General features: G+C 35.0%; 1 protein-coding gene across 7 annotated transcripts in view; it reads left to right on the forward strand.

Moving 5' to 3' along the window:
• Positions 1-1,693: 1,693 nt before the first annotated feature.
• The window catches only part of LOC120777606 (agrin), a 31,768-nt gene continuing 17,938 nt past the window's right edge, over positions 1,694-15,523 (forward strand). Inside the window, exons 1-2 of one of the 7 annotated variants that reach the window (XM_040109049.1) lie at positions 1,694-1,783; positions 6,703-7,140. In XM_040109049.1, coding sequence (XP_039964983.1) covers positions 6,936-7,140 — 205 coding nt within the window. In that variant the 5' untranslated portion in view covers positions 1,694-1,783; positions 6,703-6,935. The other 6 variants (XM_040109047.1, XM_040109048.1, XM_040109050.1 and 3 more) reach the window with 6 other exon arrangements.

Below are 15,523 nucleotides of genomic sequence, written 5' to 3' on the forward strand. Positions count from 1 at the left end.
CTGTGACGAACGGTGATGAAGAAGCTATGTTATAGGAGTATGCAGCCCTAGCTAGTAATTGTGTGAAATGAATGGAATCTGTACTATGGACAAATATGCATAAATAAATTTTAAACAAAGAGCGAAAGAAATGGGTGTTCGAAGTGATTACTATTTTCTACAGGATAACGACCCGAAGCCACTGACGCATTTACTTATTAAGTTATCACACGTTTAATAGTTCCAACTTAACGGTTATTATATTTGAGAGGGGTGGTGATTATCATCTGATTTCACCTATTTTCACTCTGCGCTTGGAAGACTTCTTCTCAGCGAGTTTAGTTGAAATAGACTAATTTATTAAAGCTAATATTTAAAAGAGTCTTGAACCACAGATGTAAATTCATATTCCTAACATGTGGATTAGTTATGGGACTTCATAAGTTTTCGATTAACCGTATTTTGATTTTGAGTGATACAAACAACCGTTAGGTGAACCAAACTATTGTACTCTGTCGCAACGTGTTGCCAGAGTATAACAACACATTTACAGGTATTTTTACATATCTGAATTTATTTGTGTTTTGTTGTGACTCCACATAATACTCATATTGATGCCCCAGACTGGAAAATTTTATTTTCATCTCGGACATGCGTTTCGCAGAGTCACACCGTTCATAGAACATAAAAGTTGGTGGCACGTTTGTTGCACTGCAATTGCATTTGAAGCCGAAGTTTCATTTTCTACTGCTACTCTCATTCACGTCGGCTGGAGCTGACCGCAGCCACTTTTCTTTGCTGAAAGTATGTACTTACTTAGACGCACATAGGTGCACATTTATGTTCGTGAATATATAGGACAATTTCCATCTGTTTGAAACTATGAGAAATAGAGCTTCACATTTAAAGCTAATTTGAACAAACACGTGGACAATGTTGGAAGTTTGGCATTGTCAATGTGAATTATACTCAAATGAAAATATAAACATGGTAAACTCAATGCACCAGGTTAAGTTTTTATATTTCACTATTTCATCGACTCCACATGAGTGATATATCCCCTAACGCAACACCCTCTATGAAATTGTATGAAAGTTGCAGAAAGTATTTATTTCGACTTTTTAACCGAGCTGCGATTTTTTGCAGAGAAAACAGTCGCTAACCTGAAAGGAAATATTCGCGCGCTGGTCCCTTAGAACATTCATCACCATCAGCTCCATAACCCGGTGCGGATATTCCCTTGCTGCAATTTATTTCTGCTGTTATTTCTGTCTCTTGCTTCAGTTCGCCGGCATCGTAGTTCCAGTGCTTCAGGGCCCTAGTCCGCATACATATCATAACATTTAGGTCATATTTGGGCTCAAGTTGTTTTCAATAGCAAATCAATCACACCGATTTCAAAAGTATGTTCTGACTTGGAACTAAAAATTAGTTTAAGGAGTAGATGCTTGATCTCAGCCTCCTTACTTACGCGCCAGACCCTTGCTCTACTTATTGGCTACCACTATAGTACTGTTATTTCCCTACAGGGCATTTGCACATCTTTACCCACTTACAAGTACGTTATGTTGCAGCTGCCAGAGCATAAGCAACTGTTGCTGAAAATACGGCGCTTCAACAGGGTTAACGTCGGCGCTCACAACTCGCGACACGAGGCAGCATTTCACTCTATAAAATCGTATGCGCAACAAGTAGCGAAGCCATTCTGCCTTTGCATTTCGAACCTTTCTTTTCGGTAGCAGTGATAAAGTCAAACGCGCGCGCGCACATCATATTTTATATTAGACAAATTTCCACATATACAGTGAGTCCAACTGCACAGCTCTTTATTGTGAGTGTAATAGCAAATATATTGCGCTTAATGCAGTGTTTTCCAGTGAGACCTCAATTAAGCACACATTCCGTCTGCGTTTAACGGTGCAAGAATATACTAAAACCAGTGCATTTCTTGCTGTTTAAGATTTTGGTTCTGTGAAGTCTCTTTATTATCGGGAAACTAAGGTTGTGAATAATAATAACGGTATATGAATTAACTTTAGTCCAGTGAAAATTTTATTCTATCGGTATTAGAAGACAAATGCAATCGCTACATAACTGAACGTCTCAATGTACGTTATGTGTACATGCAATTTATACATACATACATACATACATACAGATGTAGATTTATGCTTTCATGTCTGAATTACAATTTCTCAAAGCATAAGCAAATAGTGCAAATCAAAAGGTGTTAAATAAAAATAAAAAAATAAGTGCTATATATCTGATCGTCACTCCCTACAACAACTAAGTATGTATGTACAAAAAGAAGAAATGTGAAAGATCAAGTTGCTGAAAGGCAGTGCCAATTGAAGTGCCTAGTGTGTGGCATGTCTGCTATTGAAGTAATTATTTAAACATTCAGTCCGTTGAAATGACAAAAAGAAGTGGAGCAGTCCGGCAAATAATCCAGTGTTGTTTGGATTTCAATTCAATAAGTGCGAGACGTCAATTCAACTCACTGCTCCAGGCACAACAACATTAACTTTCATGAATTAGAATACAAATATATTAAAAAAGAACAATTATACACACCTTTGTATACTTAAGAAGTGTTTGCAATTTGTAACCAATAGTTAATTTGGGTAATCCAAAATTATCGGAAACGATTTTCCTAAATAGGTCGCCTCTCGAATGCAAGTTGTCATTTTACAGATATTCAAGTGCTTTAGCTAAGCATAAGTGCCAAAAACTCATAGAACTCGTAGTATTTGCATAGATTAGCCTAAAGAGTAAACGGAAATAACGGCAACGTTTCACTTTTCTCATAAAACAACAATGATATGATTATACACACATACTACTAGAGGCAAAAATAATAAGACTTTAATTTCAATTTAGCGCTAAAAACTATTCGTCGAAATATATCATTAGAGGTGTTGTCAAAAACCCAGAGATTCGCTGCATTAGACACAAATTGGACTTGGCCACTCGTGCAGCACTCCTTCAATAAGTGACCTTTTGTTTCCTGACATAATTATTTAAAAAATATGTCTGCTTACACTGCAACTTGTTATTGTTTATAATTTCCTTCAACACGATATCTTGCAACATTTAAGGTATTACATGCGTTTCACGCCTATAAACAAAAAATTATTGTCTTATTTAATTCTATAACATCTCTAGAATATTGTCATAAGTTCTCATGTTGATCCGAGTAATAGTTTTGGAGCAACAGTCTCGAAAAGTTAGGCGCTTTAAGTTCATCTATACATATTATCTTCGACCACCTCTACACCAGAACAAAACGTTATTTCTTTAAGTTTGATTTTTTTTATTGCATCTTCATGCACCTCTACACCATCGTTGTGCGCGGTGGAAATGGAAACTGTATCGGGTCCATAAACTGCACACTTAAGAATTTATTTTGCTCCAATGCGTTTATATCACATGCAGACACTTAAGAATTTAAATGCGTTTTTCTTGAAACTGTGTCTTCAAAGTCGGTTGTCAAGATTTCTCGCAATCTACCCAACCGATCTTAATGAAATTTTACACAGGTCTTCGAGAGATTTTTTCCAAAAACGCATTTTTTTTTGTAAAATCGTTTGCAAATAATACAATTTTAACTTTTATATTTTTCTTTGAAAAATTGACAAACAAAAATTGTAGAATAATAAAAAATTTTAATAAAATATTTAATTTTTTGAAATATGAAAAAATTATTGAAAATATACCGTTTTATGCTCGGCGAACCCATGTATGTAACTCTTTAAGTTTGGGAAATCAACAAAATGTTTTTATTTTAATTATAAATGAGTGAAACCCCTGAGGATCCCTGTACATATTTATAGTTCATACTCGATTAGATTAGATTATATAAATAAGTGAGGATTGCACCACGACCTAGGGTCTATTGTGCCCTCTCCCAAGTCACAACATCTCAACTAGCCCCAGCAAATTGATAAATTCATGTATACTGCCAGGTGATATTGAGGCCATGTGATCCCTATTTGGAAACATGTATCCAAGGGCCTTTATGCTGCGCGTACAGACTGCTGTGCAGTCAATTGGCAAGAGTTTTGGAGTTTCAGACTCCAAGACCCTTGTTATAATAGTGCTTCTTGTAGTCTGAGTCTTTTCCTTTGGAGATTTATTACTCATTTAAACCTTGTGAAGTTGTAACCACCCATTAGCAACTTGGCATGATGCATCTCTAGGTGTTGTTACCAATACTTCTCCCTACCTACTGCTTCATACTTGCGGAGCAGCTCCCTAATGGTATGGGGACCAACCGCAATGAAAGACTCATCAGCCAGTTCATTCCCGACTATACCTTTGTGAGATGGTATCCAAACTTTGTGACCTGGCACCCAAATAAGTTGCACTTGGTTACGATCTGATGGACTGTTCAGTCGTTTTATACACTCATGCACCGGATCGCCTTGAGTGCCGCTTGATAATCGCTTAGTATATACAACTATACGTTCATTGCGATAGTTGCGTTGGATGTTTATCTTTACGCATCGACTTATAGTAAAGACCTGTGCTTGGAATATGCTCGGAAAACTACCGATAGGTATGGAGAGCCTAGAGCGTGGTCCTGCGACCCCCGCGCCAATTCCCTCCGACATTTTCGAGCCGTTGTTGTACCACTAGATTGTACTATCCCTAAGCAGTACCTCATACCCAACTTTATTCAGAAATTTTACATGCTGAATTGTCTTAATTCCGAGCAAAGAAGGGAATATCAATTTTTTCAGCAATATCACTTCTTTTGTATACAATATGTCCGCTATATACATATGTATTTATTTACAGTTCTTTATTGCCATAAGTTGATAAATTATTTATTTCGTAATTTAACACAAATAGTATCAGCTTTTATTTTTTTATTGCGCAAGATTCGGCAAGTATACCACGATGTGCTTTGATATTCTATCATACTTCGGTATATAGTACCTCACGAAATAAATGGTGAAAACTTCACTTAAAAAGAAGAATGTTTTTGAATCTCTCTATTATATTACATACGGCATATAGCTTATGCATGGGTTGTGTATATACATACATACATATATACATGCATGTGTAAGTACATATGTAGCAGAAAGCTTCTCTGCTCTTGTTGAGGGTACTTATTCTCTAATTGTGTCGCTTGTGCCGCAAACTCAAGCCAGAGGAACATTATGCGCCGACTTAAAGAGTCGCCGTTCTTCATTCATTCTTTTGCACTTTTAAGAGCAAACAATAGCAAATGAATCATTCAGCACAAATTATGTGCAGTAACGATTTTCCGTTCGAAGGTAACAAAATTACGGTAACCAACAAGCGATTATTATCCACATGCAACATAAATGTATGCACATTCCTCTATATACATACATACATACATACATATGTATGTAACTCTTTACATATGTATGTATGTATAAAGTTGAGTAAGCGAACAATACATTGTTTGTGTTTAAATAAAAGGAAAAGTACAGCAAAATCTAATGCGAAGATTATTGATACAAATCGTGACAATATTCAAAATCACATTCACACAAAATACATACTTATGTACATATGTATATAAATGATAACACTGTACAAAAAAATCTCTGGGCATTGAACCAAACTAATTTTTGCGAGAATTAAAGTAAAAGAGTAATTTCTACATTTTTCGATATAGAAATATCTGCCTTTGAAGTTCAAAATTTAGCTTATTGGTAACATCCTTAATAATTATAATATGTTAGTTAAAGAATAAGTTAAATATAGACATCTTTCTTGTTTCTTATTTCAATGAGGTATAATAATAATCTTCTGTCAGGCTTTTATAAAATTTTTATTTTCTTCGGAGATCCAACTTTGGTCGTTTTTAGCATCTGTCATATACTTAGGTTAGGAGTTTGATTAGGTTTGACGGTTAATCCAGAGATCGCACTACTGTATACAGTTCTTTGTGAAGCCATTAAAGTAGAACTCCTGTGATTCGAACATGTAAAGTACCTAAGAGAGCATTAAAAATTTGTTCAAAAGTTTAATTTTTATTCCCACTGCAACGGTGAGATATCAGAAAATCCCGCAAATGTGAAGAGGGAAGTGCTGGAATGTTTCTATCTCGTCTTCTTCCATACAACTTCTGAAGCTGGCGACCGATAAGATCCCTACCTTATTGTATATACCATTAGGTCAATGGCCTGTTTGAATTTCCAGAACTGAAGCTAGCCCTACTGAGGGAAAAGAAGTTACTGGTCTCTTGCGATTAATGATCAATCTTGGGCCAAAAGAATCTTGCGACAGTACGCACCATTCTACTTGCCAGCCCATCAGCTTTATAGTTGTTTGCGATTCCGCTGTGGCTTGGCATCCATACTAGTCTCATCACAAAGTGACTCGATGCTACTCATAACGAGGTTAAACATTTCTTAACCAGCGCTACGTGGTTAGTGAGCTCGAGGCTAGTAACGCCGCCCTGTCATAGTCACTTCACTGGGGAAGGTTGAACTCCGAAACAGTAAATCTACTGCTACCTTATTAACAGCAATGTCATACACACAAATCTAAAGAGAAACTATTATACAAACTTGTAATCCTTGAAAAAGAAAGAAAGAAATCTTTGTAAATTTTTGCCACACCGTGTCATTATAACGGAAAACAAAAAAACGTTTCGAAATCTCATTTTACCGCACATGTGTGTGTACACGCCCATTATTGGTAATACAATCAAAATACTGCCACTGTAAATGCTTCTAGCTTACTTGACTTGTGAAGATACGATTAAAGCAAAAGTTTTTGTTGTCGCCGGAACTTCTGCTGCTCTTTGATTGTTGCAAACGAGCGAAAGCGTTACGAACAAAAGAAAGGTAAAAATTGTAAATCAAAGGTTAAGCAAACTGCCCATAATCACACAAAAAGCTTACACATATACACACACACATCAGAGATTCAAACTGAAAGTATACAATAAACAGTGAATTGTAGTGAAAATGCTGCGCAAGCTAGCCATTAAACGGCAACAAGCCAGAAACACGCAGCCGCCGCCCCCTACAATAACCGCTCCGGTCCGCTATCAACGCCGCCGACAACAACAGATGTTCCACGCGACTGCAGCAACATCGCCTATGCTGCAACGGTTACTGTTATCTATGCTGCTGCTTTTGCTGACGCTTAGCCAGAGCGAAAACACAGTTGGTAAGTGAAGTCGAGTTATTAATTGCCTTATATGTTCATATATTTGAGAGAGTTTATTTTTCGGTTTCCTATGCGAGCTCTTAAAGTAATAGCTAAAGTCATTTTCCAGTGGAATATGTACTTTAAACATACATATATGTAAGTGCATATGTATGTATGTACATGCATATACAGCTAAGTGCCTAAATGAGTTAGCAATCTATTTCCCCGTAGTAACGGGTATAAAGGTGTTTATGATTAACATAAATAAAGCAAAGTTCGGTTCGTGAGAGACCGGTCGTTACAGAAATCTATGCTTCTATTTGAAAATGCCTTTCTTAAATATTTTCTAAGTACCTTCATTAGGAATAACACACCCGCACATTTGTGTATGTCGCAGATTTTATGTATATAGATACATGAAATTGAAGTATCTGTTTGTAATATTAGAACATCCATTTTTTTGTTAACTGCATAGTGATAAACTCAACTAACCAAACTAACATTTTTACAATTTTTCTCTGTTTGTTTGTTCCGGTTAATCTCTAAGGTGGTTGAACCGATTTTGATAGGACTTTCGCTGGCAGACAGCTGATATAATCGGGAGTAGCATAGGCCATTTTTATACTCTTGCAACCAGTTGCTACATATTATAATAGTTTTGTTCACCTAACGGTTGTACGTATCACCTAAAACTAAGCGAGATAGATATAGGGTTATATAAATATATGTATATAAATGATCAGGATAGCGAGAAAAGTTGAAATCCGGGTGACTGCTGTTTGTCCGTCCATTTGTTGGTACTAGCACATGTTTTTTGGCAAAAAAGTAAGGTGGAGTTCGAAGAAGGGCGTAATCGAACCACTGCCACGTTCACAAAACGCCATTAAAGGAAAACTTATAAAGCGCGATAACTGAATATTAAAATAAAATATCGAACTGTAATTTGTCACAGAAGATTGCACTAGCAAGGTGCACCGGTGGGAAAAATTTAAAAAAACTGGACGTAGCCTCGCCTTCTAATAGGTGGCGCAACGTCTTGGGCCGGAAAAACGATATTCGCTGTTTTTTTAATATTCAAAAAAATACTTCAAAAAATTTTTTTACAAAATTTATTATAAAAGATAAAGAGTTGTACACTCACAATGTAATAATCTGAATAACAATGAAAAATATTAATTTTTGCTCGAATACTCTTCAGTCTTTGAATTGGTCTTATATCTCTTGGCTTATATCTTTCATAAAAGTAGTGATAGAACTTAAAAATGCACTTTTCTAGCTTTGTCTAGCGACGTGTCACTCTCACAGTTACCCTATGCTTTGAATGTAACAAATACTTTTATTTCTCCAAATTTTCAAAAATGGTATTTAAAAACTCCAATTCGGGCAAAAATTCCTGCAAATTGTGTCAAAAGTGTACAAATATTTCTATGGCTTTTAATAAGATGTCTTGTAAATTTTCTATCAATTTCCTCAAAAACCGTATTGTGAGAATTTTGTAACTTCAGAATTTGCGTGGCTTCTAGTTCCTAAATTTTATATACTTAATATCGAAGATATTTTGTAAAAATTCACTTTTGTTCGAACCCCTCATGAAACGTGTAGGTAGGTAGATAAAGGGGGGCGGCAGAACATCCTTGGCCCCGGGCGCCCGAAGTTGTAGCTACGCCACTGAATGCCAATTTGCCATTTTGTTGTTTTCCCGAAGAAAAACATACACCAAAAGTTCTATGCAATACAATTTTTCATCAAATTTAATCTGCAAATAAATTATACTTCAACTAACACTGCAAAAACGAAAAATGAAAATTAAATAGAGAAATATGAACAAAACCCAATTATTAATTTACAAAATTGAAAATTTTCATTAAATATTATCACAGGTATTTTTATAAAGAATTAATAAGTTATCGACAACTCTGCGAACGGAACGACAACTTTTGTTAAAGTCCAGGGTGACGAAGTTGTTGACACTACCTATAAAATATAAAGTTTACCCAAGGCTAAAATCATAGAATGTATGATTTTGTGAGGACTTACCTTTATATTTATAATTATATACCGATTTATACTTTTCTGGCTTCATTTCTTTAGGTATCTCACAATTGATATTTATGATGTAAGATTAACTGAAAAGAAAAAAATCATTATATTATTTGAAGCTAGGAGAAGCTATGGACTAATTTGATAAATGTTTGCGTCCATGTAACTCTATGCGGAATGATCTTAAAGAAAATTACTGATATATACCTCACACGTTTAATTATTTACACTATATTCCATATTCGACACATAGGGCTGAGATGAACAGATTTCATTCATAACATCAAATTCGCTACTTATGACTAAATTGTATGTCCCTGATATTTTTGAAAAATATTAAATATATTACTGTATAGAAGGTTTCGTTATTACAACCATTATACATACATACTTATATATTGATGCAATCGACTCTCACAAATTAGAAACCTGTGTTCTGATATCGATAATTGAGCTATTTTGTTTGAAAGAGTTAATAATTTAATAAAAGGGCGCAATCATAGTTAATTTTCACCTACTAAGCACGCAAGCAAACTAAAAACAAAAATTAAAATAATAACAACAAACAGATATAACTGACTTTATAACTGTGAAGATTAGTCGTGAAATTGGTAAATGAGCCGTCTATTTTGTAACTAATAGTATTTTAGCTTTGAAAATTATCGTTATTATCTTTACGGAGAGCATATCGATTTTTTCTTATATTTTTAACAGGAAAATTATATTTAATGAAATTAGATGGCATCTCTGTATTTTGTTTTTATGTAATAATTATACATACAAATTAATTAAACAAAAACATGTGATGTGTGATGTACTCATACAATCAAACCTAAGATCTAAAACGTTAGCCAGAAAATCGGAATCTAAGCAATTTTATATATAGTATACATATAATATCTATATAACTCATACACGACATTTTCAGCGCAAGGTTTGTTAGCAAAACGAAAATCCTTATACGTACGTAGTAAATGGCGGTTGGGGTAGTATCGCACCGATTTTATCAACTAACTATTATCATGCCTCATACTAAAAATGTACCCTGGGTTTCATAAAGGTACCTCACATATATACAATCACCAATCAAATGGAGTAAAGTCAGCCGGATGTTCAAAAATCCTGATAATAGTTATTATTATGAATAAAAGATGTTCTGTAATTATACCCTGAACAGGGTATATTAAGTTTGTCACGAAGTTTGTAACACCCAGAAGGAATCGTCGGAGACCCTATAAAGTATATATATATAAATGATCAGTATGTCGAGCTGAGTCGATTTCCCTATGTCCGTCTGTCTGTCTGTCCGTCTGTCCGTCTGTCTGTATATATACGAACTAGTCCTTCAGTTTTTAAGATATCGTTTTGAAATTTTGCAAACGTCATTTTCTCTTCAAGAAGCTGCTCATTTGTCGGAACGGCCGATAGCGAACCACTATAACATATAGCTGCCATACAAACTGAACGATCGTAATCAAGTTCTTGTATGGAAAACTTTCACATTTGACAAGATATATTCACGAAATTTGGTATATGTTATTTTTTAAGGCAACAATGTAATCTCTAAAAAACTTGTTCAGAACGGATTACTATAGTATATAGCTTCCATACAAGCTGAACACATAGTTACTAACAGAAATGTACCTGTGAAGGGTATTTAGCTTCGGTGCAACCGAAGTTAACGTTTTTTCTTGTTTTCATTGAGATAACTCAAATATTGGCCGATATATGCAGCATAAAATCACCTGGAAGCAGCAAAAATCTTTATATTATGTATATTTTGGCTTAGAGAAGTATTGATCCGATTCAACCACTTTTTGTTACCCAGAATTTCTATTGTCAGCAAAGTATTCTCTCTAAATTTCAATTGTATATCTCACACATTGACCGATATTTTAGGTCAAAAATCAACTATAGATGCCAATGTCCACATATTCGGTACTTAGGGACTTGAACAGTTTTAGTTGGATTTGGAAAATTTGTGGTAATACGATGGCATACTCTAAAGGAATTACTAGTGTAAAATTGTATCTCGGGTCCCGAGTTATGTGTTTCATCAAAAATCATCGGCAAATTTTTCCCCGGCTCCCTTTACACCCATCTGCGAACTTATAATTTTTTCGCCAAGAAACATGTGCGCTAAATTTCATCCAGATATCTTAATTTTTACTTAAGTTATAAGTAATAATAACTAAGGCCATAAACTAGGTATTGGACGAAGGAAAAACAATAAAAGAAATTTGTATTTTTGGCAGACGTTTTTTCAATAAAATGAAAACTTTGGGTGAAAATGTATAAGTGTCTTCAAGGCTGTATATTCAAAACTATTGCTAGGACCAACTCAAGAACTTCTAACAGTATTCCAGAAATGTTGTAGAATTAAATATGGCGATAAAAAATTGTGTTTTTTTTTTGTAATCCCGAGTAGCGTTTCACAACCTCATAACAAAATAAGAAACAATTTTCTGAAAAAAAGCACATAAAAAGGCGTATAGTTCTTACCTTATAAATTTTGAAAAATATGTTTGTTAGTTTATTTCCTATTTTTTACGTTTCAATAAGAAAAAAGATAGCGTCGTAAAAGACGCTGTAAAACTCCCTCTTTCGGGTTTAAGCCCTTTTAGTTTAAAATTGAAAATTTAATTAACGAAGAGTGTTAATTAAAAGCACGATCATAAAGGAAGTTACGACTTTCTCTTTGCTTAGTCTAGTGTTTCATATTATTGGCAAGTTCAGTAGTCTGTAACTATTTGGTACTTGTAGAAAGCCGGAGCAAGTGCACTTTCCTGCAAGGCATTTATGTACATATGTATGTACATACATACCTATGTGTCCAGATTTGCATATATAGTATAACAGTATTTTCAATTGCAACGGTCACTCACTGAAAAGTGAAAACGAGATTATAGTCTTGCTGTAATATCCGTAGCGTTTATTCATTTGCATATTTGTAGAAACCTGACCTCTATTCAGTAAGTGTTTGTTTATGTCTTCTAGGCCTTATTAACACGTCATAGTCAGAGTTTCTCTCGACAAATTGTGTATGTATAGTAAATGTGGAAATGATGAAAATTCCTCTTTACATATGTACATTAGGAATATTAACATAGAAATCGTACACAGTACGATTTAATTTTAAATACTAGGTTATTTGGCGACGAACGTAGGCGTTAGGAGGCCTCTCACCAGGTCCATTGTCTTCTCTCTGTACCCCACGTGCTTCTGAAAAAGTTCCTCAATAAAAAAAGTTTTGCTGTGCAACCTCAAAATCATCGTCAAAAAACCCTCTAGCGATACGTAAATTAAGTACCAATATATGTACTATAGATAATTGAATAAAAATTTGTAGAAATAGACCCACAAATAGCGAATATGTAAATCTCAGTATCCATAGCTGACATTTTACCGAAAATATCGGTCAATCCATAATATTGTTTCCTGGCGCCAACAAATAAAGACAGGTCAATACCCCAAGCCACCTATACCAAACATGATTACAATCCTTCTCTTGATGTTAAATGGTATATATCGATCAATATGTAAGATATCTTAGCAAAATTTAGTGAGTGTATAATTTTGGATATACTGTAAATGGTAGATCGGTGATATTGTTCTAGTAAATCGACGCAATATCTCTCACCGCGAGCAAACATGTCCTGGAGCATTCTTAAGTTTAAGTGAATCTTGCTGCGAGATGTTCTTTTGAGAAAACTGAAAGTTTATAAACTTAGCCTAACATTCATTCAGTACTCACTTCTAAAGCTTGTCGTTGACAAACTCTCCCACAAGCTCATGTACCTGTGATATTGATTTTAGAAATATTTTATTTAAATGTGCCTAAAGAGGAACTGTTTTAAAAAAAAATCGTCGAAACATAACTCCGAATGCTTCTTAAGAGATTTCATGCGGATTCCGTTATTTCAGTACACACGCAAGGATTAGCATAAACTATTTTTTGCTTACGAAGCGTCAATTACATAACCGGTGAATTACTCATTAGCGGAACTGAAGAGATCGTAAGGTAGCTACAATTATAGCATATAATTCAAAGATTAGTTCTAACGGTACGTGTGGATGCACATACGCGTGCGCATATATAACAAGTAAGGAAGGCTTAAGTTCGGTTGCCACCGAAAATTTCATACTCTCGCAATTTGCAGGAATCAACCCCAGGGAAATACCTTACGATGAAAAATGTCAACCAGCAAGATATCGGAATTTAAGTAATTTTATATACAAATACATTATATATACAAGTAATATTTGTTAGAAAAACAAAAATCATTATATGTCGTATATGGGAGCTGAGGTAGTATCAACTCGATTTTATCCATTAACTATAATTATGCCACATGTTCCTTGGGTTTCATTAAGGTACCTCTCATACAAGCAACACTCATACGGAGCAATTTAATTTAATGTATCTAGCGTAATTAGTTATTGATTTTTTTTATACCCTGAACAGGGTATATTAAGTTTGTCACGAAGTTTGTAACACCCCGAAGGAATCGTCGGAGACCCTATAAAGTATATATATAAATGACCAGTATGTCGAACTGAGTTGATTTAGCCATGTCCGTCTGTCTGTCCGTCTGTCTGTATATATATATATATACGAACTAGTCCCTCAGTTTTTAAGATATCGTTTTGAAATTTTGCAAACGTCATTTCTCTTCAAGAAGCTGCTCATTTGTCGGAACGGCCGGTATCGGACCACTATAACATATAGCTGCCACACAAACTGAACGATCGGAATCAAATGCTTGTATGGAAAACTTTCACATTTGAAGATATATCTTCACGAAATTTGGTATGAGTTATTGTTCTTAGAAATAATGTAATATCGGAAGAAATTGTTCAGATCACCTCACTATAGCATAAAGCTTCCATACAAACCGAACGATCGGAATCAAGGGCTTGTATGGAAAACTTTCACATTTGACAATGTATCTTCACGGAATTTGGTATATATTATTTTCTAAAGCAACAATGGAATCTCCGAAGAAATTGATCAGATCGGTTAACTATAGAATATAGCTTCCAAACAAACTGAACACTAACAGAAATGCTCCTGTGAAGGGTATTTAGCTTCGGTGCAACCGAAGATTACGTTTTTTCTTGTTTTTTTTTGTTTAGTTTTTTTTTCATCCGTGTTCACGCCGTCGGTAGGAGTTCTTATACTATTCGAGCTTAGCAAATTTGGTTTATATATAACGCAAATGATCATGAGCAAAAAAATAATAAAACTTGTTCTTAAATTATTCCTCAGAATCTATGTCGTTCCCCGAAAAGTAATACCCTTTGGCCCCCGTGTGCCTACGTTTTTCCCAATCCTCGAGATAGTTGTTAATGTCAAATTCTGGCTGAATAGCTAGAAGACACAAGGAGCTACTTAAATTAGGCGTATACGGTGGTTGCGGTACGATGTTGGTTGAAAATTTGGCGAAAAACTAACGAAGAATCAATGCAGTATGTGACGGTGCATTATCGTGGTGCAAAAACCAAGAATTGTTGCCCATAATTTCGACATCTTTTTACGAATACCTTCACGCAAACGACGCATAACAATCACATAGTATTCCTTGTGGATAGTTTGGCCGACCGGCGTGCACCAAACCTCGATAAACAAATAAAACTGTCAACATAATCTTGATTTTTGTCCTGCTTTGATGTGGTTTTTTCGGTTTTGATTAACCTTTGCCACGATATTCGGACGATTGATCGTCTGCTTTCGGTTCGTAAGCATAGATCTAAGACTCATCGCCAGTAATAATAAGTTTCATGACATCCTGGGAAGTAAAGAATTTTTTCACAAACGTCAACACGACGCTGTTTTCGAAAAAATTGAAAGATTTTGGAACTAATCTTGCTTTCACTTCCTTAGACCCAAATGATCTTTCAAAATGGTTTTCACTGATCCTTCCGATATTCCACCGATGGCAGTAAGATATCTGACTGATAATCTTCGATTCTCAAGCACCAATTCCTTTATTCTATTGTCGAGTTGATATGCAGTTGATGTTGATGGATGTGGTTCGTCGTCAACGCGTTCTCCACCCTCTTTGAATAATTTTTACCAATTAGAAACCCTTGCCCGCGACAAATAATTATCACCGAATGCCTTTTCCAACATTTTGAATGATCGGCACCAGAAATTTGATTCCGCACACAAAATTTAATGGAACTTTTTTTTGAATAATTTTATTCTTTCCCCATAGTATATTTAAGAAAACTTACAATTATTGTACCAGGATGCATGGATTAAATTTTCGACAGGGCATAAGATGCATATAAGACCTTACCAACGATTTATACACAAAAAACTCTGTCAATTATTCTAGAAATCCACCTCAAATCAAAC

Source organism: Bactrocera tryoni, chromosome 5 (assembly GCF_016617805.1).
Source record: "Bactrocera tryoni isolate S06 chromosome 5, CSIRO_BtryS06_freeze2, whole genome shotgun sequence".
Lineage (NCBI taxonomy): Eukaryota > Metazoa > Arthropoda > Insecta > Diptera > Tephritidae > Bactrocera > Bactrocera tryoni.